The sequence below is a fragment of the Lathyrus oleraceus genome, chromosome 6 (genome assembly GCF_024323335.1).
Source record: "Lathyrus oleraceus cultivar Zhongwan6 chromosome 6, CAAS_Psat_ZW6_1.0, whole genome shotgun sequence".
Lineage (NCBI taxonomy): Eukaryota > Viridiplantae > Streptophyta > Magnoliopsida > Fabales > Fabaceae > Lathyrus > Lathyrus oleraceus.
The window spans coordinates 114,254-130,827 of NC_066584.1; the positions used below are offsets into that span (position 1 = coordinate 114,254).

The 16,574-nt window shown below is 38.4% G+C and overlaps 2 protein-coding genes across 4 annotated transcripts in view; one reads left to right on the forward strand and one right to left on the reverse strand.

Moving 5' to 3' along the window:
- Positions 1–293: 293 nt before the first annotated feature.
- The window catches only part of LOC127096721 (F-box/kelch-repeat protein At3g23880), a 76,566-nt gene continuing 60,285 nt past the window's right edge, over positions 294–16,574 (reverse strand). The window contains exon 2 of the mRNA XM_051035272.1: positions 294–586. Within this exon, the coding sequence (XP_050891229.1) occupies positions 561–586 (26 nt within the window). The 3' untranslated portion in view covers positions 294–560. The remainder of the gene's footprint in view (positions 587–16,574) is intronic.
- LOC127096722 (uncharacterized) lies at positions 1,868–2,537 on the forward strand. 3 transcript variants are annotated; one of them, XR_007792783.1, is made up of 3 exons: positions 1,868–2,112; positions 2,239–2,364; positions 2,407–2,518. XR_007792783.1 is itself a non-coding variant. In XM_051035274.1 (2 exons), exons 1-2 carry the CDS (start codon positions 1,942–1,944, stop codon positions 2,488–2,490), a joined length of 423 nt encoding a protein of 140 aa, XP_050891231.1. In that variant the 5' UTR covers positions 1,868–1,941; the 3' UTR covers positions 2,491–2,537. The 3 variants fall into 3 exon arrangements, 1 of the variants encoding a protein (XP_050891231.1); XM_051035274.1 differs by having other exon boundaries at positions 2,239–2,537; XR_007792784.1 differs by having other exon boundaries at positions 2,021–2,112; positions 2,281–2,537.

Here is a 16,574-nt window from a genome sequence, read left to right on the forward strand (position 1 = left end):
ATTATAATTGTAACATAAACACTAAAATTATATTGAAAACTAAAATGCAATATTGTATAGAGAAAATTATTTTAAAATAGATGGAGTATAATTATATCAAAAGAGAAGTTAAAGAATGGAAGCTATCTCAAATAACTAGATTTGATGATCTGAACATACTAAGATAAATATTATTGTCCAATTTTTGAAAAAGCTATCAGGCTCAATCACTTATGATGTAAATGCTTAATTGGAGTGATTTGGCTATTTTCTTTTCAACTAAACATTCAACATCTTTTTCCTTTCTCTGAAATGTATAGCATCAGAAAGCTCTAATGACTCCCTTCTATTAGTATTTGCATTTGTAAGAAATAAAATAAAGAGCCAACCAAACTATGTTTTATCAATCAAAAGAGCCAACCAAACTATGTTTTATCAATCAAAAGCTCAACAGTCACCCTGTTTCCTTTTGGCCCTATATAACAAACTGAAATTAATACATAATTTCTTCATATAATGAATAACCATGATCAATATCACCTACATCCTTGCTTGCTAGATTATAATCAATGATTGCTATTTTAACTGACATTGATCCATCCATTTGCTGTCAATAACATTGAGAATAGTAGGATAAGTATTAAGAGAAAATTATAATTTATGGTGGAAGATTATATAAATTGTAATGAGAGACGACAAAACCGACATAAATGAAAAATAACACATCAATTTCTCAAAGTGGCATAGTCCATACACCATAAGTTAATCAAAAGTAAGCCATGAAGTCACTACTAATCAAAGTAGGCATAAAAACAAGAAAATTAGTTAACTTATAGGCTGCACTTGAGAAATTAGTTAACTTATAGGCTGCACTTGAGTCTCTAAAAGACGTGACGTAGCACAAGATTTAGAAAGGTGATATCAAACTCTCAACGTAGACTTGAAGTACCGTATTGAGAGGGAGACGGATGTTGTTTTGAAATTCAGGAAAACTATAAGTATTATTTATGGAATCATAAACAAGCACCCTATGATTTCTTATCCCAATCATAAGAGTCTCCATGAGCACTTGGTCATCCTCTGAAATATATAATACCTTAGGTATGCGACAAAAATCCCATGATTTCAAGTAAGGAACAGTAAATAATTTAGTCCAAGACTTTTGATTAGCAAATTCTTTCATAATCCAAATGTCAGCAAACGAGGCCCCACTTAAAACATAGGACAAACAACCCCTCAATGTCCCTAAGCTAACAAAACATGAAGCTGTAAAATGCAAATTAGAGACGGGTAGTGAAAGCTTTTGATAGGAGCCTTTCTCCAAATCAAGAGAAACAATGAAGCCTGATACCATCCGCCTTTGATAGGAGCCTTTCTCCAAATCAAAAGAAACAATGAAGGCTGATACCAACCAATTAACAGAGTCACTCACAAATATTCCCTCCCGGGGACCCTCAAATGTGAGTGATGAATCTTTGTTGAATAATAATTGGTGGGGACTTGGAAAGTCTTGAATCCTTGTCCAACAATGTGTACCCAAAATATGAACATAGACTTCTCTATTGGTGGCATGATGGGCATTAAGAGCTATAACCTTATAACTATGAATGAAACGGTCATAGAGTAATGTATATATCATTTCAACATTTCCTTGGTGTGGGAATTCCAAAAAAGGCAATGTTATGAATTTTCTAGTAGAAGGGTTACACAAAAGCACTGAAGAATTACCTATCATATAACATAGGATGCCGTCACAAGTGGAGACATTACCCCCTATAGATTCTCCTTTAAGATAGTAGCCGGACATAGTGGCTTCTTTGGAGCTGAAGATAGTCGAGATTGGGAAATGTAAATGAGGGAACTCGCGAGATTTTAGGATGAGATGGTGGCGGCCTTGGCATGAGCTTGACAACCGGAGTTGCTTCTTGGCAAATTTAGAATCTTCAGAGATAAGGGAATTCCATGACTTGCTCACGCATCGGAGTTGAGTCAGTTGTTTCATGGAAAATCTACAGAGGATTTCTGCAACCAGATCCAACGGAATATGCAGTGATGGTTCAGGTTGTTTCCGTCGTGTTAGTGTTCGATGAGGTTGTTTCCTCCGTCCAATCCATGATGTTAGGCTTGGATGAGGTTGTTTCCGCCGTCGAAGCGGTGATGTTAGGGTTAGATGAGGTTGTTTCTGCCGTCGAAGCGGTGATGTTAGGGTTAGATGAGGATGTTTCCTCCGTCCAATCCATGATGTTAGGCTTGGATGAGGTTGTTTCCGCCGTCGAAGCGGTGACATTAGGGTTAGATGAGGTTGTTTCCGCCGTCGAAGCGGTGATGTTAGGGTTAGATGAGGTTGTTTCCGCCGTCGAAGCGGTGATGTTAGGGTTGGATGAGGTTGTTTCCACCGTCGAAGCAGTGATGTTAGGGTTGGATGAGGTTGTTTCCGCCGTCGAAGCAGTGATGTTAGGGTTAGATGAGGTTGTTTCCGCCGTCGAAGCAGTGATGTTAGGGTTGGTTTAGGCCGTAGCATGTTTTTTGCCATTTGCTATCACCCCTCTTATCAAAATCCTAAGGAGAAGGCTACCCTTTTATAGATTTATTTAGGTTTAACGTTTTCTTACGGTAGGTTTTCTTACGGTAGGTTTTCTTAGTATCAAATTACTTTTTTTTTAGTTAAGACCTACTTTGGTCCAACAACTCAAAAAAAACAAATTATTTAATGCTTATAAAATAAGATTTTTTTTTATAAATTATATTAATTTATATTAACACTTATATATAAATAAAATTATTACAAGATATATATATATTAATTTATATATATATTAATTTATATATATATATATATTAATTTAATTTATAAACAATTAATATTATACACATGTAAATTAATATATATAAATATTTATTTACAATATATATATATATATATATATATATATATATATATATATATATATATTATTTAATTTATATGTAAATAATATTATTTATAAATTTTTGGGAGAATTAGGGTTAATCATGTTAAGGTTAATCTATCAATTATAATTAGGGTTTATTGATCGGTTATAATAAGAGTTTGGTAGTTATGACCTAATCGAAACCCTAATTAATCAAGTGCGACACTAATTAGGGTTAAGTAGATTGGTGTACAACCCAGATCTTTTCCTATAAATAAAGTGTTATTTCCTTGCATTTGCTTCACCACTATTTCTTATCACTTTCTCTATCAAGTTAAGTTCATGGCATCTCCAAGACCGTCATGGCAGCGAACATCATCAAGGCGCCCGGATCCTGAACAAGTAATCTTAAAAAGGGATAGGCATGTTATTTTTTCACCTTTGAAACCCCCAATGGAGATGAAATTTTGGAACATCCGTTCGTTGGACCAACTAAAAAGGTCCTTGATGTCTTGGTTAGAGGGAGATTACCAACCTGGTGAAGTCATTAGAAGGATTCAGAGGCTTAGAACAAGGTTCTCATTTGAAACTGGAGAAACAATACGTTGGTGGGTTGAAGTTGAAAGCGACATTGATTGCATCTAAATGATGCATGGATCAGACGATATAGTGTTAACTGTTGTAATTTCTTAGATTTTAATGGTTGTCTGTCATGTTGTTGTTGTATTTGTTATTGTTCTAGTACTTGTTCTTGTTTTAGTACTTGTTTTTGTTCCAGTGTTTGTTTTTGTTTCTCAGGTAATTGGTGTTGTAATGTTAGATGTTTGTGTTTGTTGTTCAAGTGTCATCTTCTATTTGGAATAAAAAGTAAACTTTAATGATAAATAACATTGGTACACAGATTTATGAATATGAAAACTAAGTTGTAGAACTAGATCCACGATATGGACATTTGTTCTTATTATGCCCTAGTTGTCTACATATGCTACACTTCCTCTGCATTTTCTCTGCGACGTCCATTTCAGTTCTAATGCGCCTGCTATTTGGGCGACCACTTTTATTCCGCCGCATCGATTTGTTGTGCCAAACAATTTCCCCGTCATACTCTGGTCAATACGCCTCCAATGCTACCACCGGAAAGGGATTGTCGTATACATTGAGCAATGTTGCAACTTTGTAGATGGGAGACACTAGCGATAATGCATCGAAGTGGCTGTGTGAACACGCTGCAATGACATGGGAACAAGGCATACGATATGCCTGAAATTGACCACAATCGCACCAACGGTCTGGTATTAGGACCCTATACTCTTGTCTAGGCAGCCCTTGGTTGTGGTCAATTGTTTCCTTGACACTAAAAGTGTGGCCATGGCGGTCGAATTCCGTAACCCGATGGCTGCTGGCTTTGGCAGATTCCTGCCTCATAAACTTCATGCAGGCATCACTATATACTTGACTCGTCTGCAACACTTCATTCCAGCGCCTGCCTCTTGTTACGAACAACGTTGCCATCCGAAAATAGGTCGCATTCACCAATGCGGTTACCGGGAGGTTACGTATGCCCTTAAAGACGTCGTTCATTGATTCCACAAGATTTGTTGTCATGTGGCCCCACCTCACCCCATCGTCGTATGATCTAGTCCACTTCGCTCTGTCGATATTATCGATCCACCTCCCTGCATCAGAATTTGCCACCTCCCTGCATCAATCACAGGATCAATAACCTGTGATTGAATATTCTGAGTTGGTTGAGGTTGTTCCAACACAATGTACAACACTATGTATTCGTAACCAGAGTACTCATGGTTACGAAGCATGTATTGTGTCTCCATGTCATTTTGTATCAATGACTTATAAAACTTGACAGAGTTATTTTCTGGAAAAAAAGGTTGTTGATAAAAAATTTGGGACACGGGTTGTCTTAGTTTGGACTCAATCTTCCTTTTCAGATAAGAGAAGTCAGCTCCTCTATTTAGACAAAACCGAGTGCATTCGGTGTTTCTAAATAGGAAGCCAGACATATCACATTCATAAGTCTCACCATTGACGTGAGCTTTGATTTTGTATTGTGAAGAAGATGACATGTTTTGTGAAGGTTTTGTGAAGATTGCTGTGAAGATATTGTGAATGTTTTGTGAGGATTGCTGTGAAGAAATTGTGAATGTTTTGTGAGGATTGCTGTGAAGATATTGTGAAAATGTGTGTGAATATTTATACTGCAAGATTCCCACACATCTTTGCATGCATGTCTTCAACCAAGTCTTCCCCAAGAGCAACGCATGCAAAACTTGGAGACGTGTAAAGCATGCAAGAATCTTGCAGGCTAGGTGGTTCCCCAAGACAAGACAACTCCCACCTAGTCTGCACCAATGCATGCCAACACTACCACCTAGCCTGCACCTATTCTGCAAGATTCCCACGCATGCCTTACACTTGTCACATTTTTGCATCATCAGATTCCACCAAGTCTTCCCCAAGACAAGACAACTCCCACCTAGTCTGCACCAATGCATGCCAACACTACCACCTAGCCTGCACCTATTCTGCAAGATTCCCACGCATGCCTTCCACGTGTCACATTTTTGCATCATCAGATTCCACCAAGTCTTCCCCAATGCATGCCAACACTAGGGCAAACATTGCCTCATTCGTAAGTTTTTCTTGAACATTGCTTCTTTCGTATGTTTGTAATTTGTTTTTTAAAAGTCCAATCTAATGATTGTTTATATTGTTTGTTTTTAAAGGATCCCAAGAAATTTCGTCAACGTTCACACTCTATGCCTTATCCAGACCCATGGTGCGTACCTTACATAGAGCGTGCGGGTTTCGGTCATGTTATGCATGTCGTAAATGCCACAATTGATGTCAAATTCATTTTGGCTCTGTGTGAACGTTGGAGACCTGAGACACACACTTTTCACCTACCAACTGGTGAATGTACCGTCACATTAGAGGACGTGTACATGCTTTTGGGTCTTAGAATAGATGGTAAGCCTGTGACCGGAAATGTTCAACAGCCTAACCAAATATGTGTTCAAATGTTGGGGGTAGATCTGGTCGAGGGTGAGGGGTCTGCCAAAGCAAGGGGTCAGGGTATTAAATTATCTAGCCTACAATTGTACCACGACTCCATAACTTTGACTGAGGAATCCTCCGAACAAGAAAAAGTCATAAAAACCCGGGTTTATATCATGCTATTGTTTGGGAACTTGCTATTTCCCGAAGGGACGGGAAATAGCATAAACTTTATGTACTTGAGTTTGCTCGGGGACATTGATAGAATAAGCACATATAGTTAGGGTTCTGCAGTATTAGCATTCCTATATAGCTCTTTGTGTAAAAATGCACAAAATGAGCACTGTACATTTTCTGGATGTGCTTTTTTGCTCCAAACATGGGGGTGGTGGAGATTGCCGAGGCTAGCCCCAGAAAATCCTAATGTCTACTCCTTCCCCTACGCAACTAGGTAAATTTATGATGTTAATTCATTTTGTATATTTATTCTATAAATATTTGTAAATAATATTATTTATCTTTTTTTGTTTAGGTTCATTACAACCGGACTGGATTACAGTCTTACCCCCAAAAATAAAATTATATTTTATCGTCAACTCTTGGATCGTCTCCGAGCACAAGATGTATTACCACTAAATCACTCATCTTCTAACTAATTTATTAATATCATGCATTCTCGATAAATAACATATTTGCTTTTTTCTTTGCAGTTTATTTGGAGGCCATATTTGGGATTGGAACATCAACCCAACCCCGAAGATGCAGCTGTTTGGACAGCAAAAACGACCATAATGCGGTTCACCACTGTGGAGATGCACCAAAGTGACCGTGTCAAGCTGCAATTCAGAATGCATCAAGAAATCCCAGGCCCCCCAATGTCTATGGAACCTTGGCATCTAAAAAAAGTCAGCCACCAGTGGTATGCCCAAAATTGGAAGGAATTTGCTAAGGAGTTTCGTAAAATGTGGAAAGATCGTGCCCACTATGTTCTACAATTTCCGGTGGCGCCCAACGAAATGAAGCCGACAAGGGAATATGTGGATTGGTATAGAGCAAATACAAATCCAGAAATGATTGTGTCTGACCCGTTCTATTTTGTAACAACCCGTATAATATATGTCTAGAATAATATCATACAAGTGTTAAATTTTGGTACTGTCACAACATAAGTGCCTAATGGCATCAATATATATACATGTCCAAAACTAAAAACATCAATGGAACATGTTATACAATAATGCCTAAACAATAAAATCTAAGAACTAGGTGCAATATCTTCATTGCACACCACTCCACAGCGGAAGATCATAATGAACAGCAACCCTTGAAACATCCATAACAGCTTCTCTTAGATTCAACCTGTAAAGAATTACCTGAAAAATAACAACAATGATGGGATGAGATAATAATCTCAGTGAGTTCTCCTATCCTATGGGTCCACTCGGCTCTACAGGGTATTCTAATCGATATTCAACTCATATCCAACTCAAGTCAACAAGGGAAAGAAGACTTGAGCGATGGGGAAATTATCTCGCAATTGTATGGCAACATGCATATGAGTTCTCATAACTCAACCACGATCATTATTCAGATCACAAAACATCAATTCCCGAGCGGACTTACGTCTAAGCCAGGCCCGGTTCATGCATGCTCGTATGATTCGACTTTCGCGGTGGATATCGGATCCTCTATGAGGCTTAATCCCCAGTTCAAGCGACCGTCACCCGTATGGGACTCTAACCCACCTAGGGTATCTTTCACCGTATGGGCCTCTAACCCACATAGGTGTCCACCTTTCCCCCATGTCCGCCATGGTTGGGGCTCAAACCCAATTGAGGCTCGAATCATTGGTCCCACATCCCAATGCTTACACGTTTAAGCATACCAATAGAGATGTGTACCATCATAGAAAAAAACACATTCTGAATACATGATCGGTTTCGCAAATCATTAGTTCCACGAACCATAACAAAATTCATAAATCATAGTTGACTTCATTCACTATGATACACACATAATAACATGGCATGTTTCATAATCATAAGTGACTTCATTCACCATAGTAAACAAATAATAACATGGCATGTTCCATACAATGCGTCTCATTCTCAATCATGGCAACAATTCGTCCACGACCTCACATAAGCGTCGTACGAATGAATACCGTATTCTCATACATGTATCTCACATGTTCCATAACCTAGATTATCTTTCTAAGTTATTAATCAAGTTATTCTCCTAGGTTTCCTCACTCATCTTTGTAAGGTTTTTAATCATGTTATTTCACCTTCCACATAATAACAATATTTAATTTTCATCATAATAAAATTCATGGAATTTATAAATCACATAATATTTTATAACATGGAACAATAATAATAGCCCTTTACGTTATCTTTCTAACGCATCCGGCCGTGTCCAAAACGGAGGTATAATACTCAATTAATTCATCAATCTATCCTAATCAAGATTTAGGTTAATATTTATTCATTGCATAAGCATTCAACAACAACCTCTCTAGCCTAGTGGTAAGGCATGTACAGTTTCAGAGGAGGTCCTGGGTTCAAACCCCACAGCAGACAAATTCTGCACAAACAGAAGATTTAATTCTGTTTCAGTGTTAACCGGTTAACCACTCACGAAACAAGTTTATCACAAATTCACACAAACCCTAACCCCACAAATATAGATTATTTTCCCCCAAAGGCTAAAACTATCTAAGAACTCACCTAGTAGAAGAAGATGAAGTTGGTGATGATGAAGATGAGATGATGAAGATGATTTTCCATCTTCTTCCTTCCTTCCTCTTCTTCTCTTCTTCCTCTTTTTCCTTTCTTCTTTCCTTCTCTTCCTCTTTTTCTCCTCTTCCCTTTCTTTCTTCTTTCTGATATATCTTCTTTTCTTCTTCTCTCAATCTCTACCACACAATATATATATATATATATAATATATATATAATATCAAGTAGTAATACAAAATATCCCCATTTATATTTTGTCTTCCAGTACCAATTGACCAATTATTAATGTTACCAAAAATATCCTCTCTTGTACTTATTAATATTGGTCTATCTCTTTTATTAATAATTAATCTCTTTAGAGTTCACCAGTTACTCTATTGGTCCCAATTGACAATATTTAGAGCACATAGGAGCTCCAATTGTTACAACTAACAAAAGATATAGTACACAGGTACTCAATTGATCTCAACTGACAACTAATTGAGCATTTAAGGGAATATGGGATATTACATTCTCCCCCCCTTAAATTGAAATTCGCCCCCGAATTTCCTTCACTCAACAAACAAACAATCCTTGTATCAACGTCTTAGACCAACGCTTGACCTCTCTTCAATTCCAAGTCTCTGACATACTTATTCTTCTAACTTATCTTTGCTGACAAATTTTCCTTCTTCCCTGAACTTTCGAAACTTCTTGATTTCCATCACAATCTCATTCTGATGTTGGATTAACAATTAAACTTGCTCTCACTTATTTTATCCGATATACCGCTCAACGTCAGTGGGTCACTTTCTTCCCGGAAACCATGACTTGCCTTCCTTGTACTAAGTTACACAAAACATAATTACAACATCTTATCTGGACTTGGTTAATCAATACTCATTAATTCTTCATAAGAAAATTTATTGATTCCTTAACCACAATAACATTGACTACTCTGCTCTTGTTATTCCTTCAACAAATTCAACAACTTTGTAATCCATTTATTGATAATCTCATAAACTTCACTTGATCTGTTACTGTATGTTATAAGCCCTTACTCCTACTGATTCCCTTCTCTCGTACTACTCCAATGAGATAGAACCATTAGCACGAGATTGTCTTACTCTCATCCTTACCTCCATTCTTACGAGTTACTATCTCCATGATCCCCATAGACTTGATTGAGCTCTTTCATCCATCACCTTCCATTGTGATACTCTGATTCCAATAGTGGAACACCTGGGATTCCTAGGCACTACTGTTTAGCTAACAATCTATAAGGAAACACACTTACCCTCAGAGTGCCTACTGTCCAAAATGGTACTAGAACCTTACCAACTTCTATTAGTAGAATAACTTCCTTGGTGACTCACAAAAGTGTAGAATAAAACCAACACTCTTCAAAAGATAGGTATCCAGGATTTACATTGTTACAACCATAAAAACATAAAACATCCAAACTCATCATGGGTTCGATGTAGCTAAACCAAATTAGTTTGACAATATCCGGTCCTGGTTACTATATTCCATATCAAATCCTCTCATAGGGTTTTGATTCATTCAAGATTTCTCCCGGCACATGATCTTGACCAAAACAACATAACACCATCAAGGAACTTTAACTCATCAACGAGACACCACTTCTAAGGAACTTAAGCAATCTAGAACATAACTATGAGTGTTCATACACCTCATAGAGTCACACAAAATATTCCATACACATCTAGAGATAACATTTCACTTTGTATCCAAAATCATTCATCTCAATCATTTTGTCCCATCTTCCATAATCTTAGCTCATGCTCTTACTAACATACCATCCGAGTTACATGTTTAACCGTAGGAATAGCTGATTCTCGTTTCTCCTGGGAAGTATAACTCATGAATCCTTCCAATAGGGTAAAGTATCATCGTACACATCCATTACCACTCTCAGGGAGTTTACATCTAAGGCTATGAATCCAAATGAATCAATCAATTTCATACCATGACCAACCGCTTCACACCCTATCAATTATACCACATACCTAGCTAATCTCTTCCAGATCACCACTTAGTAGGTCTCTTCCAAATCCGTTCCGTACAGTTATTCATAATCATAATAGTGGTACTTCCCAAACTTACTTAAACTGAGCATGGTCTACCAGGTTGGTTTTCCCACGCGTCTGACTTCCATGGTATCTCCTCAGATGACACACTACGCACTACACCTTCAGAAATCCCAATTTCCAAAACTACTAATCTGACTTGTGGGGACTTGTAACTCCATCCTCAATTTGTACATCCACAACGGTACACTTATGACATTTAAGACATCCTTAGCTCCAACACGGTGTGAATGTTTATACTCCCCGACCAACAAACCAACCAAACACTTTTTAAGAAGATAAATAACAACCAGACTTCCAATAAGCCAATATTACTCTTTCAATCCAAATAAAATGCACTTAAGATGAACCTTATCATTGCCAGACAATTATGACTGGAATTTTCTTCTAAACCAATACCTATTACACCCTTCGTCATACCGGGGTTACTTGTCCCTATGACTTCCCACGAATAATCCCCTTTGCCTCCCTATAAACTCTTGCAACATAACATATTCAACATCCTACACTTAGTCCATATGCTCCAGCTTAGCTTATCTTTCATTGTCTATCATCAACTCAACTTCTTAGAATACAAGACTCACTGCTCAAAAATGTATGTTACTTTACATCCATCTCAAGACAAGGAATCCATTACACTTACTTGTGACCATAATAATTTTCTTCTAAACCAATACCTATTACACCCTTCGTCATACCGGGGTTACTTGTCCCTATGACTTCCCACGAATAATCCTCTTTGCCTCCCTATAAACTCTTGCAACATAACATATTCAACATCCTACACTTAGTCCATATGCTCCAGCTTAGCTTATCTTTCATTGTCTATCATCAACTCAACTTCTTAGAATACAAGACTCACTGCTCAAAAATGTATGTTACTTTACATCCATCTCAAGACAAGGAATCCATTACACTTACTTGTGACCATAATACTGCTATCACATACTTCTCTTAACACCAAGGTTTAACTTCCTCCATTCCACTATGTAACACCCCAGACTGCTTTCAGGATTATCAACTAACCCCACAAATCAACACGGGCCTTTTTCAACATGATTTGTCCTCACTCGCACGCTTTTCAGGAAACTTCCCAGAAGGTCACCCATCCCAATACTACTCCAAGTCAAGCACGCTTAACTATGGAGTTCTTATTGATTAGGATACCGAAAAGAAGATGCATCTTGTTGATATAGGTAGTACCAATTAATCCTTATAAGCCTTCTTTCAACCATGTAGTCTCATACCTGCACAGCCTCAGGATCCCTCTCATTCCGATGTGAATTCGGTTTTTCCCCTAGAAGTTGCTAGGAGTGTCTCATTGTCATGCATTATGCATCGACAACCACTCCATCGCCCTCAGATGTTACATGTAACCACTCTTCGGCCTCTCCGACCTCGGGTGTTACACACTACATACTCTAGAAATCCTCGATGTGAACAATCATTAACTACACGCCCATAACTCTGTCTTAATGAATCTTAATGGTCCAATTACGCCTTTATCTAAAATGTTCCTCATTACAACGGTCGTATTGCAACATCCTCACTACTTCCACACTCGGTGTTCACTTGTCTTCCCATGGTAATTCTCTCAGTTCCAATTACAAAACCATTCTACTAGAAGTCCTTAAATCCAACTTAATTACCCTTATCCTCAATCAGTTCTCATACAACCAAAACCCACTGGAGCTTCCATTACTATATAATGGGCGTTATCTCTCTCCAACACAAACTCTTATAATTGATCCTTAGGTAACTAAACATTCCATAATGGTCTTTTACTAACACTGAACCGCTGACGAGCTATCTCCAATCCGATCTCCCTTCTAAAACTAAACATTCTTGGTTTATCTTCTAACCTCCATTTGGTCCATACATGTTTCACTTGGAATAGGCAGCCATGTCCTCGAGTCTCTCCTTAGACTTCACCACTACCTTAGGCTCCCAACAAAACTGAACGTCCTTATCCCTCAAGTCTTTAACCACTTGCAAGATACAATTCCAAATATTTATATTTTGCATGAAGTACTCTTGTTCTTCCAAAATATTTTAGTGGCCTTAGAAACTGAAACACTAATACACTACCTCACTTCCAGACCTTATGACATATGTGTAACATAACCATCCCTTCTCCTTTACCATACAGAATCACTCGCAATACTTATTCCATATTAGTGAGTGTATCTTATTCCACTATCAAATTCACTCATTCCTCAAAAATGTGACAATTTATCCAATAGAAATTCTTAACTTCTTAACGCTGTTAACACCGCAGAATCGCTTGAACGATACACTACTCTTCAATTCCATAATACCCAAATCACAACGCCTCTGAAACTTCAACTGGGCCATCTAGTTCTCCTTACTTTCTAACTCTTGGCTTGAGCCTATTCTCAAAGCGCAAGTTCAACCCACACTTCGGAGTCCTCGTGGTCGCTCAACCATGATCCTACCTACCATGCACATAGCATTAGGTTGATCAGGCCCAATACTATATACAATGATATTAAGAATCATGTCGGCTAAACACACATATGAGGCAGGAATAGATTTACTTATGATGTTTCAAGGCTAGGTCGAGAATCGACCTGCTCTGATACCAACTGTAACAACCCGTATAATATATGTCTAGAATAATATCATACAAGTGTTAAATTTTGGTACTGTCACAACATAAGTGCCTAATGGCATCAATATATATACATGTCCAAAACTAAAAACATCAATGGAACATGTTATACAATAATGCCTAAACAATAAAATCTAAGAACTAGGTGCAATATCTTCATTGCACACCACTCCACAGCGGAAGATCATAATGAACAGCTGTAACACCCCGATAATAATAAAATAATTATTTAAATTGAGTTAATAATATATTTATTAATTTAATTAAATAATTGGAATTTTTATTATTATTATTTTTGGGAATTATTGAATTATTATTATTATTGGAATAAAATAAATTGGAAAATATATATATGTTGGAATAAGGAAAAGTTCTCATTGGGAAAGGCATTTCACGTGAAAACAGAACAGAGAAGCATCGTGAGAAAAAGGGAAAAAAGGGCAGAGAAGAGGAGCTGAAGAGCAAAGGTTGGAGAACGAAAGCTTGAAGCTCAAAGATTCTGCCGGATTGTTAAGGTAAGGGGGGTTTATCGTCGATTAATGGGTATTTTGGGATAATATGTCATGGGTAGTGATAAGCCGTCAATTTGACCCTAATTGGGATTTGGAATGCTGAAAATTTGTGATGAATAGGTTGAGTGAAAACCGTAATCAAATTGATAATTGTGTGTAATCAAATCGATAAATTGGTGATGAATGGCGACGAGTAAGTTTGAGTGGGAAGGGTCTGGGATGGGCACATGAGATCCCTGCCCAGAGAAAACGCGTCTGGTGAACTGTCATGTTCGCCTAGCGAACATAACCTTCGCCTAGCGAAGGAACGCGCCTCAACCTCGCCCCAGCGAGCTTGAGAGGTTTTGCTACTGTAATGTTCGCTGTGGACTCGCTGGAGCTTCGCCTAGCGAGTGAGTGCTAGCTGTGTTTTTCACCAAAACAGAATGAGTTCGCTATTACCTTCGCCTTGAGCTCGCCTAGCGAATTAATTTACCAATTTCCTGGAGCTGTTCGCCTTGAGCTCGCCTAGCGAACCAGAGCTTCGCCACTGCCTCGCCTAGCGAGCAAGGCAGAAGAAGTGTTTAGACATGCGTTGCTGAGGTGTTTCATACATGTGTTGAGGAAGTGTTTTATACATGTGTTGATGATGTGTTGATACATGTATTGATGATGTATGAGGATATGCAAAATGTTGTGAATTAATATATTATGCATGTATTTGTGAATGGACTGTTGTATGGCTTAGAGTGTGAGCATATGTCCATTGTGAGTTGTTGTTGATGCTGCATTTCTAGATGATTAGTGTGCATGGCATAGCCTGTGGGGCTGTAGCTAATTCCCATTGTGAGGAATTAGTGAGTGAATTGTTGTGATAATTGTTGTTGATGTTGCATGCTAGATGATTAGCTTGCATAGTCTAGCCTTTGGGGCTGTAGCTAATTCCCATAGTGAGGAATTAGTGAGTGAATCATTGTGGAGTCTAGCCTTTGGGGCTGTAGCTAATTCCCATAGTGAGGAATTAGTGAGTGAGTCATTAGATCTCAAATGAGTGGGACTAGTGAGCTTAGTAGCCGTATCTGGATTGATCGGTGAGCTTGAACTATATGTTCAAGAATAGTCGGTACCGCATATGTTGAGTCTCATTGCATAATGAATGCATGGCATAGCCTGTGGGGCTGTAGCTAATTCCCATTGTGAGGAATTAGTGAGTAAATCGTTGTGTTGTGTTGTGGGTGTTGAATATGGTTTGAGGATTATACATATGATATATATTATTGTTGAATAGGATGTTTGGACGGATATTGCCGTTGCTGAATGCGTAGTCTGGTTCGGGTGAATTAATGTGTTATTTACTTAGCATTACATGTTGTTCTATAATGCTTATTATATTGATTGAGGAACTCACCCTTACAACCTATTTTTCAGGTAACGAGAAATGAGTTGAGTAGAAGCTAATGCTTGGAGTCTAGAGTAGTTCTTATGGTCATGCTCTGATAGATGTAACATCGGGAGGGGATGTCTTAATTGATTTGATATTGGTTGTTGATGAGTTACATGTATTGTGTTACATGTTTTACATTGAGTTGAATTTTGTTCCGCTGCGAATTATGCAAAGAACCTTATTTTGATTAAATAAATGAGCATGACAGGATATTTTAATGATTTTGTGACATGATTGTGTGACACCCTTCGGGGCATAATTACTCTGATGAATATATTGTTATTTTAATTATAATCATTTGGGGTATTTAGAAGGGTGTTACATTAGTGGTATCAGAGCATCGTCGGTCGAGTCGAGTCGTAGTTATTCTGTTTCCCCTGTACGGGATAGGTGTTGTGTAACCCTATCAGTACTTAATTGTTTAGCTTGTTTGGGTTTTCAGAATAGAGATGGCTGGAAGGGGTAGAGATGATGCTGCGATTGCTGAGGCTCTGGGTATGCTAGCTGGAGTACTTGGAGGAAATCCGAATGTTGTGGGAATGGGAGCTGCTCGTCAACTGAGTGAGTTCCAGAAGAACAATCCTCCAATGTTCAAGGGAGCATACGATCCAGATGGTGCTCAGAAGTGGTTGAAGGAGATAGAGAGAATCTTCAGAGTGACTGAGTGTGCCGATAACCAAAGGGTCAGGTTCGGTACACATATGCTGTCAGAGGAAGCTGATGATTGGTGGGTTGCTACCCGCACTGAGTTGGAATCTGCTGGGAATACTGAGATCTCTTGGGCTGTGTTCAGAGAGAGATTCCTGAGGAAGTATTTTCCAGAGGATGTCAGAGGAAAGAAAGAGATAGAGTTCTTGGAATTGAAGCAGGGTAACCGGTCTGTTACTGAGTATGCTGCGAAGTTCACCGAGCTGTCAAAGTACTATACTCCCTATAATGAGGCTGCTGGAGAATTTTCGAAATGTGTGAAGTTTGAGAACGTGTTGCGTCCTGAGATCAAACAAGCTATTGGATATCAGAGGATCAGGGTGTTTTCTGACTTGGTTGACTGTTGCAGAATCTTTGAACAGGATTCCAAGGCTAGAGCAGAGAGCTATCAGCAGAGGGTTGATAGGAAGGGTAAGAATCAGATGGATCGTGGAAAACCGTATGCAGCTGGCAGAGGTTTTCAGAAGCAGAGTGGGATGAAGAGGCCTAGTGGGGGAGACTCTAGTGCTCCTGCTAAGTGTTATAGATGTGGTCGGGCTGGACATCGTGTTCATGAGTGTACCAGTGCTGAGATGAAGTGTTTC